Source organism: Schistocerca serialis, chromosome 4 (assembly GCF_023864345.2).
Source record: "Schistocerca serialis cubense isolate TAMUIC-IGC-003099 chromosome 4, iqSchSeri2.2, whole genome shotgun sequence".
NCBI lineage: Eukaryota > Metazoa > Arthropoda > Insecta > Orthoptera > Acrididae > Schistocerca > Schistocerca serialis.
The window spans coordinates 710434337-710448798 of NC_064641.1; the positions used below are offsets into that span (position 1 = coordinate 710434337).

The 14462-nt window shown below is 44.2% G+C and overlaps 1 protein-coding gene across 1 annotated transcript in view; it reads right to left on the bottom strand.

Annotated features, from left to right (window-relative positions):
* Positions 1 to 14462, bottom strand: part of LOC126474865 (rap guanine nucleotide exchange factor 4) — a 429508-nt gene that overhangs the window by 142051 nt on the left and 272995 nt on the right. The window contains exon 5 of the mRNA XM_050102345.1: positions 3569 to 3752. Within this exon, the coding sequence (XP_049958302.1) occupies positions 3569 to 3752 (184 nt within the window). The remainder of the gene's footprint in view (positions 1 to 3568; positions 3753 to 14462) is intronic.

Consider the following 14462-nt stretch of genomic DNA (forward strand, 5'->3'; position numbering starts at 1 on the left):
TTTTAACAGCAAACTGCAGTGCACTGCTCAACGCCTCTCTTGTAGCATCTGCCAATAGAGTTGGCTGAGCATCTCCGTGCAGCTTTCACGCTTACTAAACGAACCTGTGACGTCACGTACTGCTCGTCTTTAGATATTATCTAGTGCGGGGCCCACACTGACTGGCTTTATTCACGTGTCGGTCGAACAAGAAGTTTGTACGTTGCCAGCTCGTGGGTTGACTACACCTCCTGAGGATTCTTGCAATGAGTATCAGTCTGGCATCTGCCTTTCCTACGGTTAGTTTAGCCTAGTCTTTCCACTTTAAATCGATCCGTACGTATTTTCTCAGATATTTAATGGGTGTAAGTATTTTCAGTAACTGTTCGGTATTCTCGTAATCATACAATTACTTGACTTTCCGCTTATTTATGCCCAGTGAGCTTGTTTGTGCTGAGGCGTGAGCTGACAATTCCTGCACTATGGGTCCTTCCTCTTCAGGTCGTGTTCCCCCCACTTCGCTATAATTTTCTAACGTTGCAACTTCAATACATACAACTGCACCATTCACGAACTGCTTCGCAAAGCTTCCGACATTTTCCTGTAGGTAATTTACATGCTCTGTGAACGGTAATGGTCTTGCAACACTGGCTTGGGGTACCCCAGAAGTTAATTACCGTCCGGAGATTTCTTTCTGTTAAGAATGAGACGTTGTGTTCTGTTCGTTTGCTAACTATTATTCAGTCTGATCAGATAGTTGGCGTTCTATTTTGGCGCTCATCTTTTCATTCGCAGACGGAGAGAAAGGCTTCAAGTATGCAGTCAAATAAGATAGCCGAAAATGGGAGCTGTAAAATTGAAAAAAGAAATGTGTGTTTAAAAGTTCTTCTCAGGAACAGTCTAATGCAGGGACAAGGAGTATCGCGTTTATGGTTGAAAATGCACGTGGAACATGCAGTGTAGGAAGTGATTGTACCTCTATGAGAAGATTACAAATGAAAGAACCTATTATCAGTTCTCAGGTTTGCTGGTAACTTAGCTCTCTTTGTGGGAAGCAAGGAATACTTAGAACTCTTAAGCAACAGCAGACACTGCTAACCACCTCGGTACACAGGACGCGAGTCATCTGTGATAGGGAAAACTTTTCAGCCGAAATACACTTGAAGGAACTGTTCCGCAGAAATGGGTACGGTAAAGCATAGATCAATAAGGCGTCCGAAAAGAGAAGAGAGAAAGGAAACCAAGAAAGCGAGGGAGAAGACAGGAAACTCGCTTTCCCTCCTTGCTTAGGACCACTCTCAGCCAAAATTGCGTGGCTGCTTGAAAGATCCAACATAAAAAACTGTCTTCCGACTACCGCTTAAGACGAGATAGTGCCTCGGCTTTGCGAAAGGCCCGCTGAAACTGAAGTTACTTGGGATACTGGTATATACAGCATTTCTTGTAAATGTGGCCACCAATACATCGAGCAAAGGCAGCACTGTGAGGCCCCATTAGGTACGTAAGACTGGCACACGGAGAAACCACCGATAGAAGAGCGGAGCGTGAAGGAAGATCACACTTTTGAATTTCAGTACAACAAAGTGCTAGGACGAGCAAGCACCTATTGGGACAGCACTATAAATGAATCCATAGAAATGAGGATTCACGAGATACTAGTTCCAGCTGATCTGCGTTTACAAGTCTCTAACACAGTAAGCAGTTGCAAACGAATGTAGTTTGCAGTAGTTAGGCCAAGATGAATAAACTTTCAGAGCGTAGGCTAGCGTATAGAGCTGCGTCAAACCCACAGAACACCAAAATATATAAGTTGCAAGGCCCATGTTAAGACACGGAAAGAGAACAGTAGTTCTGCAGCGCAACAAGAGGTCTGACAGGGAAAGTATGAGAAAATACGTCGCGAAAATACGTAATTTCAATTAGAAACACGCGATTGAAATGAATATACCGCTATATGTAAGATGCACCAATGCATCAGTAGTGTGTGGAGCAAGATGGAATTTGGGTCTGACTCGAGTTGTACTAGGTTAGTCCGGGCGAATGTGGTGACCTCTGTGTCCGAGTGACATAATGTTCACCGCAGCTGCCTAGTAAGTAGGAGACCCGGGATTGAAACCCGGTCTGGCGTAAATTTTCAACTTGCTCCATTGATATAAATCAAAGCCCACTGGCATCTAATGTCTTAAATTTCTTTGTGACTTAAAGAAAATGTTTATCTGTTCTTCATAGGTGGGCCTCATAGTCTAGTAGTGATGAGTGTGCCTGGGAACAAAGTTTTTGTGACCTTGCAAGGTAATGTATTCGTGAAATCCCAATGAAAAGCCATGATTAGCTTCTCGTAGCTGGGTTAACAGTCATCTAGAATTTTATATATAACATTATGGTCGCCTTTCTACTGTAAAATCATTTATTTGTAGAACCTAGAGTTACTATTTCGACTTTGTGGCCATTACCAAGTGGAAATACTTCCACTTTAGTACACGTCAAAACCTCAGTCATTTGACATAATACAGAAGCTTATTTTATCACATTGTGTTCTGATACTACTACTTGCATGCGTTGCCGTCTTTTAATTGCATTTTAGCTGTATCGCTCAAATTCTGCTTCATTTCTGCTCGCATTTTTAAATTTGGAGAGAAAAATTATATTTTTGTTTCATACAGAATATAAGCTGGCTTCATCGCATGAGATTCTGTGGACTCATGTACATTTGTTCTTGCCTACGAACACATGTATCAACTGCTCAATTTAACTGCGTTGTATTATACTTAAATTTTTGTTCGCTTACGTTTTTCGTGCTTTCTCGCATTTAATGGAGAACTTCCTGCCAGCATCTTTTGACAGAATCGATTACTAATGCTACAAAACATACTCAACCGTAGGAAGCAACACCATTTAGAGCAGAATTATATGCTGTTCTTTCCTTGACAAGATGTAATAAAGTTGAGTACCAGTTCTGTCAAAAGCTGCTAACACGGAGTTCTCCATTAAATATGAAAAAGTATGAAACCAGATACGAACAAAAATAAAAGTAGAATACAAGCAGTATTATTAGAACGCATTTGAATCGAGCAAATCACACAAGGATTCGTAAGCAAAAACAAATGTCCACAGAACACTGTCACGAAACTAGCTTCTGTTTCATATAAAACCGACACAAATATGAAATCACTCTCCATACCAAACTACGGACGTGAGCAAAAATCAGTCAGAACAAGAGTGACATTTTTCACAACGCAATTCAATGAGTGCAATACACACACGAAGTCGTAATCGGGAACACAATACTATAAAACCAGCTTCCGTTTATTGCGATACGAAAATAAATATGGACGACTTTAAGGTACCCAATGAGTCGATGGACTGATAAACTTGCAGCGCTCCAAGTGGCCTGTCAGCGAACCAAGGTAGTGTTACCGGAAGTCACTGTATCGGTTTCACTTTTCCCACGCGCCCCCTCCCCTCACCGTATCAAAAGAGCTCAACAACACTGTTTCTCTTGACGACGCTACATAATTATTGTAATTTGGCATAGCAGAGAGAGAGAGAGAGAGAGAGAGAGAGAGAGAGAGAGAGAGAGAGTACTCACGGCTTGCGCAGGATCATGCGCATGGTGGCGTCGGGCCCGCGCTGGATGAGCGAGTTGAGGCTGGAGCTGAGCTGGTCCTCGGCCTGTGCGACGTCGTCCTCTGTGGGCATCGCCATGGCGCCCTCCATGTCCTGCCAGAACTGGTACAGCAGGTTCTTGTCTTTGAACGGCTGTTCGCAGCTCACTGTCGACCACACAAACGATCATCAGGCAACACATCTTTGCTTTCCTCAAAGTCTCTATGAAGGGGTGCTATCGTTTCATGATCTTGCATACGTATCCACAGTTCTTACGAGATACACAGGAAACTTTATTTATTACTGTTTTATAAAAGCTACTGATTTATCCCCATCAGGTAACGTCTGCAATGTGTGTCTTCAGGGTTTGCAAATTGGCTTTTACGATAATAAATCCCCTTCTCCCAACCCCCACGAACCATGGACCTTGCCGAGGTGGGTTGGTTTGCGAACCTCTATGATACAGATAGCTGGATCACAGGTCCTACCTAATCGGGGGAGTATCTATGGGCAGGCCAGACACGTACGCCATTCTTGAAGAGCTAAGTAGATTACAGAAGGGAATATATATAGTGTGTATTATTTCGAACATATCGAAAAGAACAGATACTTTGAATCAAGACACAAAGAAATTAAAGATATTAGCTGCCAACGGGCTCTGATTTATATCAATGAGGCAAGTTGAAAATTTGTGCCCGAGTAGGATTCGAACCTGCGTAATCGGCTTACTGGGCAGACGCACTGACCACAACGCTATCCGGGCACAGTGGTTACCGCAACCGCACGCTCTACCCTAGAATGGACATGTGCGAAAGAACAGACACCACATATATAATTAAGATGATGACAGCCAATGACACCTTCAGCACAGATGCACACCATGCTCGAACTCTTGTGGGAATTGGTGAGATGCCGCGAATAGTAAGGTCATTGAACTAGGGCATTACTTCACTAGTGTGTAGTGTAAGTTGAGAATCTGGGTCTAACGGGGGGCATGCTAGGACAGTACGTGTGGTTATAGTGACCACTGTGTTTGGATGGTTCAGTGGTCACCGATCTGCCCAGTAAGCAGAAGGCCTGGATTCGAATCTCGATCCGGCACAAATTTTAAACTTACCTCATTGAATAAATCAGTGCCCACCGGCACCTAATGTCATTAATTCCTTTGTGTCTTGACAAGACTGTTCCTTTAAGACGACTAATGGCAAAGAGACTGGAAAGGAATCTGAATAGCCAGTTAGTATTCATTATCTCGAAAAAGCGTATGACACAGACACGCTGAAGAAACTGAAGTTCTGAGGAGGAGTCAGCCTGAAAACTATATCCCGCCTATACAAGATTGCAAAGAAAAGTGGAGAATGAAATTTCGTCACAGCCTTTCAAAATTACCAGAGAATTAAAACAGGAATGCTACTTGTCTCCTACATTATTTAAAATATGGTAGTGTCGTTCCGAACGTAATTCCTCCTTTTTTGTAGTGATTTCGGATGTCTGCGCCAGGTGTCGTTGGTGAAGTGCTAATGCTTTACCTTCCTCTTTCATTTGCAGGTGGTTCTGTTGTTCTGCAGTAGTTGGCACCAGCAGAGGGGTGCTCCAAAATAGAGTCTGATATGGACGCGCATAAAAAACAGCGATGAACGTTTGAATTCCACACTGCTGAAGAAATTGCGCCGATTGAAATCCATCGACGCTTGCTAAAGATGTATAGTGACGATGCAATAGACGTGAGCAAGGTTAGGCGACGAGTACAGCATTTTCAAGGTGGTGAAAAGGGTGTGCATGACAAGCCACGGACTAGTCGATCCTTCCCAGCTGTCATCCCTCGCAATGAAGAACGTCTTGATCTACTCATCCGTGCTGATCGGCGGATAACGACCAGAGAATTGTGTGCAACGCTAAATGTCGACTGTGTTGCCGTGGGAACAATGTTGAAACATGTTGGTTATCACAAAGTCTATGCGACATGGGTCCCACGGGAAAGACTCATCGAATGGAAATGTGTCGGGACCTGCTGGACCAATGTGAAACTGGTGACAATTTTCTGAATGGCATCGTCACCGGAGATGAGACGTGGTGTCACTACTACGAGCTGGAATCCAAAAAATAGTCCATGGAATTCTCTGTCAAAGAAGAAATTCAAGTCATAGCTATCTGCAGGCAAAGTGATGTGCACAATCTTCTGGGATAGCCAGTGTAGTTCTTTTGGATGTCCTGGAGCAAGGAGAAACTGTCAATTCAACACGCTACAAGACGACAATGACTAAGCTGAAAGCTCGAATTTCCAGGGTAAGGCCAGGGAAGAAGACCAAGTTTCACCTGCAACATGGTAACGCCAGGCCTCACACCAGTGTCGCGACCACCCAACTCATTGCAGAATTCGGCTAGACTGTCTTACCGCATCCACCGTAAAGTCCCAATTTAGCGCCTTCAGACTTCCATCTCTTTGGGTTTCCGAAAGATGGACAACGTGGCGATCATTTTCAAGACTCGGACGCTGTCGTTAGAGCTGTGAGAAAGTGGTTAGCCTCCGCTGGTTCCGATTTTTATAAGAGTGGCATGCAAGCTGTAGTTCATAGTTGGCAAAAGTGCGTAACGAATGGGGGTGACTACGCGGAAATATTACAGTCTGTAGCTGAAATATTGCTCTATTTAGCTATGCTGTTGTGATTTATGTATCTCCTGTAGTTTCCATGAATGAAAATAAGAGGCATTACTGTCGGAACGACCCTCGTACATTCAGATAGTCTCAGACTTGTGAAGTAGATAATATGGAGGAATGGGCATTCAGATAACAAAGGATCAATGTTTGTAGATCTTGTTCTCCACAGACGATCTGATAGTGGTGGCCAATGAAGATCATATCTCTCTATGCTAAGAAAATTATTGGAAGAATAAGGTAAGTGGGGACTGAAAGTAAATTTTCGAAAGACTTAATACCTGTGCGATGGGGAAAATGCAGGAAGGTCAGCACATAAAGGCAAGTAAAAAATTTAAATATTTGGGTAACATAATATCGGAAGATGGAACAAGTAACTGAGAAACACAGAAACGAGCAGCCCATTGGAAAGCAGCAATCCAGAAGGTAAACAATCTGTTACAGTATTCTAAAGATAACTTGGAAAGTAAAGAAGATGCTCTTTAGAAGAATTGTAGAGCCTATAACGACTTACGGATGAGAGTGCTACGAGCTTACTTGAAAAAATAAAAACAAATTGAGAGTTGCAGAAATGTACTCGGCTCTGAGCACTATGGGACTCAACTGCTGTGGTGATCAGTCCCCTAGAACTTAGAACTACTTAAACCTAACTAACCTAAGGACATCACACACACTCATGCCCGAGGCAGGATTCGAACCTGCGACCGTAGCAGCAGCGCGGCTCCGGACTGGAGCGCCTAGAATCGCACGGCCACCGCGGCCGGCCAGAAATGTACTCTCTCAGAAGATTGTGTAAGATATCTCGGCGAGACCATGCAATAAATACACCGGGATGTGACACTTACTAAAGAAAGCATCACACTTAGAATAGAAGAATGGCTGCTCGCCTGATCTGAGCACACAACGCGAATGAGAAATGACAGACAGCCAAAACAGATATTGATGTAGCATCTTCAAGGAACAAGGAGAAGAGGAAGATTGAATGTTGTCTGGCTAGATGGGTTAAAGGAGGGCATGAAAGAAATAGAAGAAGACGAAGGAAGAATAGAAACCGATAGCGACAGATTTGTAGGATGCAGTGACAGCTGTAGGAACCCCACAGGAGAAGAAAGGAAAGGGCAACAATTTTTTCAGCAGTTGCAGGGCCAGCTGTCTGGATGACTGGCTAATCTGGCCCCATGACATGAGCCAGCAAGGCCTTGCTATGTTGGTACCGTGAACGGCAGAAAGCAAGGGGAAAGTACGGCCGTTATGTTTCCCGAGGGAGTGCAGCTCCACTATATGGCTTAATGATGATGGAATAATCCTGAGTAGAATATTCCAGAGGTAAAATAACCCCCATTTGGATCTCTGGGTGGTGAAAATTCAAGAGGATGGTGTCATTAGGAGAAACGATACTGCCGTTTTACGGATGGGAGTGTGGAATGATAAAAACATTTCTGAAAAAGAGAAGTTCGTTAACATCGAATATTAATTTAAGCGCTAAGAAGACTCTTCTGAAGGTATTTGTATTTGGTGTAGTCTTGCACAGTAATGAAACATGGACAAAAATGGTTCAGATAAGAAGAGAGAAAAAGCTTTTCAAATTTTGCTCTACAGAATAATGTTGATACTCAACAAAGTGGCTGATTAGCTCTCATTTCCCATTTATGGCTGCTTGCTCCATCAGCCACTGTGCTGAGTGTCCACTAGGTTTGCGCAGATAATAACTGGAGCAGGTTTTGGTAATATGCTGGCGTAAGCTGTCGCCAAAGGTGTAGAGTGCAGATCGATAGTAGATGCTGGATGAAGCACGCCTATCACGAGGGAGGCCAGAGACACACCGTCGAGTAACAAACCGCCAACGCCCTCTCGACAGCATGGATTTAAACTGTCGTCGCTGACCGGAGGGCCTCACTGACTCACTCATCGAGTTTGACATCTGCCAGTACAATTGCAGAGCGGGCTCAGTTCACGTCACAGACTACGACAGTACATAACGACCAGATTAGTGACCGTAGCTGGACTAGCAGTGAGACTAAAGCTTGTAATAGCAAGATTACCGATACTGTCTGCCAGAGGACTATTACTGAAGAGCTTTTACCACAAAACATGGACTCTATTCAAGTTAAGTACCCGCTTCATGTAAATAAAGAACCATATTAATTCACGAATGCATTTGTGTTGTAGGAAGAGGATACTGGCCACCCATAACAACATCCTCTCCCTTGCTTCCTTGCGGTAGAAGACTCTACAGGTAACGGTAATGGGATTTTCTGATAGGTGAGGAGAAAGCAACATTTAGGAAGTTAACAGAAAGTGTTAGCGGTCTATTTACTTTTAGTCCAGTAACCAGTTATGAAGTTGTTTTGGGTACATTCAGTTACCAACAGGAGTTAAATCATTAGTACAAGTCCATTTACTGATTAAGAAGGTCCCGCGGGACAAACAAGGCTCGCAACTTTTATTAAAACACTTTGCAAGCGTAAGCAATATCTGGGAAGGCTGACGAAATGTTTTGTTTTCATATCGTTTGCTAATTACGCGGCCTTACGAAAACGCGTGCATCACACGTCATTTAGTCTACGAGGACAATGGTTGACGTTGTCATGGCTTCGTGAAAAGAGACCAAAGAACATGACACGTGAGAATGATATATTTTTGTGCTGTAGACAGTAACAGTAAGTTGCTATGTTAGAAATTCATTTCAGAATACACAGCACAAGTTGACGGTGCTGCCTGTCGATATCCATTGATGCCTCTTATTAGAACGTTGCTGAAATATTTTTTTCTAATGCCACCCCCCGTGTGAAGTTCAATTGGAAACCGCTGCCGCAGATGACGAGGTCTTCATGTACTTATATTTTCACTGTCTCTCTGATACCCGAATCCCACAAGCCTTCTGATGCGGCAAGCGCCTTTGTCTGTTCAAAAACAAACGTGGCCTTCGTTGACGCTGGGCTCTGCCACTGCAGAATTGTGGGTGTGTCTAAGATGAACGATCCTCACTTGTTCGGTACAAAGCTGCGAGATGCATCGCTGCATCTGGCCGATGTATTGCATGACATACTCGCAGCTGATGCTGTAGACGTCAGGTGGTCGTAGCCCTAGTTGGCTTCTGATTAACCCAAGCATATTCCTGATTTTAACCGTTGAGCGAAAAATAGTTTTTATGTTGTGCCTCTCCATTATGCTGGCAATCATGGTTGCGGGCGGCCCTGCGTAAGGAAATCCACTCGCTTAGTTTCATCCTCTCTATCAAAGAGGCATTAGAAATACGAGTACATGACGGTCTTGTCAACCAGGACATCGGTTTCTAACTGAGGTCCGCAACCGATGTGGCGTTAGCTAAATTATGTCAGGAACGGCCTGCTGTGAAAACGGCGGAAGCAGCGGTCCGAAAGATAAGACAGCAGCAGCGCCAGGAACGCTATGCCCGGACCCTCACCCTCCTTCCACAACGACCTGTTTTAAAAACACAATTTTAAGGTCCACTCTAGATGGAAAGGAAGTTCCGCCGGGTTTAGCGAAACGTGCTATTTACGCCACGTGCAAGGTTCTATGGTGAGTGAGGCACCCTTCTGGGCGGTCACTTATCGCTTCTTTCAGTTCTGGCAGTGATTCGCACTGTGTATGTGAGAAATCACAGTTTCGCTGCGATTACGAGCCCTTATTGAAGGTTATGATCGTCCTGAAGCTGGAGTGGTAAGACAGTTCAAATTTCCAATATAGTCTTCCCTAATACGGTACTGTGGTGTGGTGCGCAAACCTTTTGGCAACGGGCAGCTCTGGACTTTTAGTCAGTCACTTACTCACCTATCTACCCACAATCACCTAACAAGGAAGAACCAGACCATGTGATCCACCATTTCGAGGAGATCCGGCATTTTAGCGGAGTGCAAGAGAATAAAAGCTATCGAGGAATCTAAATGTTGTTTGCGAAAAATGATAAAAAACAGTGAATCATTGTAAATACTTGAGAGCTTCGACGATATATGTTTAATCTTTATTGAAGACTGTGTTCTTTTTTCCTCGCTAAATTTGTTACCCTTCCTTACAGAATGGAACGATGAAAAGGCAAACAAACGTGATATGCAGTTATAGATGTTCATTTAATGACACATAAATTGCAATAACTTAAGTATTAACGTAAATGTGGAAAATAGGTGAATCATCGAGAAATAGGAAAGAAATACACTGCTGGCCACCGTAAATGCAGCACCCTGAAGGAAGCATCCGAATCAAGTGAAATTTACACCATGGGTTTGCAGCGATGAGATATGCAACTGATTAGAATTTCAGCGCAGACGCACATCACGCGCGCCTGTGGCGCCACCTCATAGCGCCATTGAAGGCTTGGCGATTTCGACGAGTGTACGTTCGGCACGTGTGTTTACCTTGTGGTTGTTTCACAAGACGATCAGTTATGCCTCGTAGACAACAGCGAACATCGTTTGATCAAGTATCCGAGTTCGACAGAGGAAGGATAGTGGCTTACCGAGATTGTGGATTATCATACAGAGAAATCGCTAGTCGTGTTGGACGAAACCAAACAACTGTAATGCGGATATGTGACCGTTGGATGCAGGAGGGTACGACGGACCGACGTGGTCGATCGCATTCACCTCGGTGCACCACTGCACGTGCTGATAGGCAAATTGTGCGCATGGCAGTGACGGATCGCTCAGTGACATCCCGAACCATAGCACAGCACATTGCGTCTGTAACGCATCATCCAGTGTCTGCGCGTACCATTCGACGCCGTTTACAGCAGAGTGGTCTGTCCGCACGACGTCCATTGCTTCGTCTACCATTGACGCAGAACCACAGACGTCTCCGTCGCCAATGGTGTGATGACAGACGGATGTGGACGGCAGAATGGAATGACGTTGTCTTTACTGACGAGGCACGCTTCTGTCTGCAGCACCACGATGGTCGGATTCGAGTGTAGAGACACCGTGGAGAGAGGATGCTGGACAGCTGCATTATGCACCGCCACACTGGTCTTGCACCGGGTATTATGGTATGGGGCGGTATTGGATATTACTCTCGCACGCCTCTAGTACGCATTGCCGGTACTTTAAATAGCCGGCGCTACATATCCGAGGTGCTGGAGCCAGTTGTCCTTCCTTACCTTCAGGGCTCGGCCACAGCCATATTTCAACAGGATAATGCGCGACCACATGTGGCACGCATTGTCCAAAGGTTCTTCGTCAATAACCAGATTGAAGTGCTTCCCTGGCCGGCTCGCTCTCCGGATCTTTCGCCGATAGAAAACATGTGGTCCATGGTTGCTCAACGAGTGACCCAGATTACATCCCCAGCTGCCACACCAGATGATCTTTGGCAACGTGTGTAGCTGCTTGGGCTGCTGTACCCCAGGAACACATCCAACGTCTCTTTGACTCAATGCCGAGACGTGTGGCAGCGGTGATCTCCAACAATGGCGGCTACTCTGGCTACTGATTCTGGCAGGAACCACATGTCACAGACGACTGTAAACGTAATCATTTGATACTTGGTCTACATGTTATCTACAAAATAAATTTTGTTTTGCTACCTCTTGTCTTTCTAGGTGTTGCATTTACGGTGGCCAGCAGTGTATATTAGCAATAACTGTGTAATCCCATTGGTTGCTTTCTAGATTTCACTTTCCCTAAAAAATGACATTCAGCGAGGAAAAAAAGGAATAAACACGAAAAAATAATCTGCAGCAGAAATCAAACATATGTGCATTTCGTAGGCCTGTACACCGATAATTTTCTTTGTTGTTGCAGTAAAAGTTGCTGTATTTTAAATAACACTGCAACTAGGAACAGTCTATCTCCTCAAATAGCCTGTACCTCGAACGGATGAAAATCATTGATTCTTAGGTTTCTTTCCAACTATTAGGATGCGGGCCTGATATAAGCGTAAGCAAAAATTTCCTTATTTTAGAGCATTCTGACGAATTCACAAGGTCCAAAACGTATCTTTCGTCATGATCTTTCGTTTGATTTTTTCTTCCAAATTGGAACGTAGTGATTCAGATCCTTTCTCAGAAGTACACAAGTTACTTTTGAGTTAATAGCCCGCTGCCACTCCCGGCTAGCACGCCGAAGCTCGTCAAAATCTGTGGGTCGCAGGATTTCATTTCTTCTTATAAGCTAAGCTTAACTTTTTGGGATTCCTCTTTCCGTGGAAAGTGCAGATGGAATCGGGGATCTAAACTTTTACGACAGCCACTTTGATGATAATGTCTGTTCCCCGTACTTGAACCTTACCTTCCATGATGTACCTCTTGAAACTTGCCTGCCACTATCAACCTTCAGAACTTATTTTTCTTTCTAACATCCGTGGTCTAGGGGGTAGCGTCTTTGATTAGTAATCAAAACATCGGTCCCGGGTTCAAAACCCGCCACTGCTTAAATTTTGACTAATAATCAGCATTGGCGACTAAAGACTTCCGGCGTAAGAAGTCACCCTCGTTCTGCCAGCGACCTTGTCAAAGAGGGCGGAGGAGTGGACAGAGGTTCAGGGCACACACTTGTCCTTGGGGTGGGAAACTGCCCGTAAAGGCGGAAGAATCAGCAATGATCAATGGCATTAGGATGCAGTAGGCAATGGACACCATTGTGTTAAGGACACATATATCCACAGGACATGTGGCCAGTAATTTAAAAAGTGTCACGATGATATCTCCATTGGAGAAAGTTTCCTGAATAGCACCCATTCGGATCTCCGGGAGGGGACTGCCGAGGTGGAAGTGACCATGAGAGGAGGACTGAATAACCAACGAAAGGATAATGCTCTACGAATCGGGGCGTGAAATGTCAGTAGCCTGAATGTGATAGGGAAGCTATAAAACCTGAAAAGGGAGATGCAAAGGCTCAATCTAGATGTACAGGGTGTAACAAAAAGGTACGGCCAAACTTTCAGGAAACATTCCTCACACACAAACAAAGAAAAGATGTAATGTGGACATGTGTCCGGAAACTCTTAATTTCCATGTTAGAGCTCATTTTAGTTTTGTCAGTATGTATTGTACTTCCTCGATTCACCGCCATGATTTCATACGGGATACTCTACCTGTGCTGCTAGAAAATGTGCCTTTACAAGTACGACACAACATGTGGTTCATGCACGATGGAGCTCCTGCACATTTCAGTCCAAGTGTTCGTACGCTTCTCAACAACAGATTCGGTGACCGATGGATTGGTAGAGGTGGACCAATTCCATGGCCTCCACGCCTTCCTGACCTCAACCCTCTTGACTTTCATTTAAGGGGGCATTTGAAAGCTCTTGTCTACGCAACCCCGGTACCAAATGTAGAGACTCTTCGTGCTAGTATTGTGGACGGCTGTGATACAATACGCCATTCTCCAGGGCTGCATCAGCGCATCAGGGATTCCACGCGACGGAGGGTGGATGCATGTATCCTCGCTAACGGAGGACATTTTGAACATTTCCTGTAACAAAGTGTTTGAAGTCACGCTGGTACGTTATGTTGCTGTGTGTTTCCATTCCATGATTAATGTGATTTGAAGAGAAGTAATAAAATGAGCTCTAACATGGAAATTAAGCGTTTACGGACACATGTCCATATAACATCTTTTCTTTATTTGTGTGTGAGGAATGTTTCCTGAAAGTTTGGCCGTACCTTTTTGTAACACCCTGTAGTACGGGACAGTCAAGTGAAATGTAAAGAAGACCAGGATTTCTGGTCAGATGAGAATAGGGTAATGTCAACAGCAGCAGAAAATGAGACAGCGGGAGCAGGATTCGTTGTGAATAGGATGGTAGGGCAGAGACTGTGTTACTGTGAACAGTTCAGTGATACGGTTGTTCTTACCAGGATCGACAGTAAACCAACACCGACAGCGATAGTTCAGGTATACATGCTGACGTCGCAAGCTGAACATGAAGAGAGAGAGATAGAAAGGATATGAGGACATTGAAAGGGTAATACGGTAGGTAAAGGGAGATGAAAATCAAATAGTCATGGGTAATATACAATATGTACAAGAGCCAAGTGGAAATAATAAGAGTGCATGACCAAGAACGAAGTGCTCGGATTAAAAAGGGTGTAAGACAGGGATGTAGTCTTTCACCCCTGCTCTTCAATCTGTACATCGAAGAAGCAATGACGGAAATAAAAGAAAAGTTCAGGAGCTGAATTAAAATCCAAGGTGAATGGGTATCAATGATATGATTCGCTGATGACATTGCTATCCTGGGTGAAAGTATGGAGGAATTACATGCT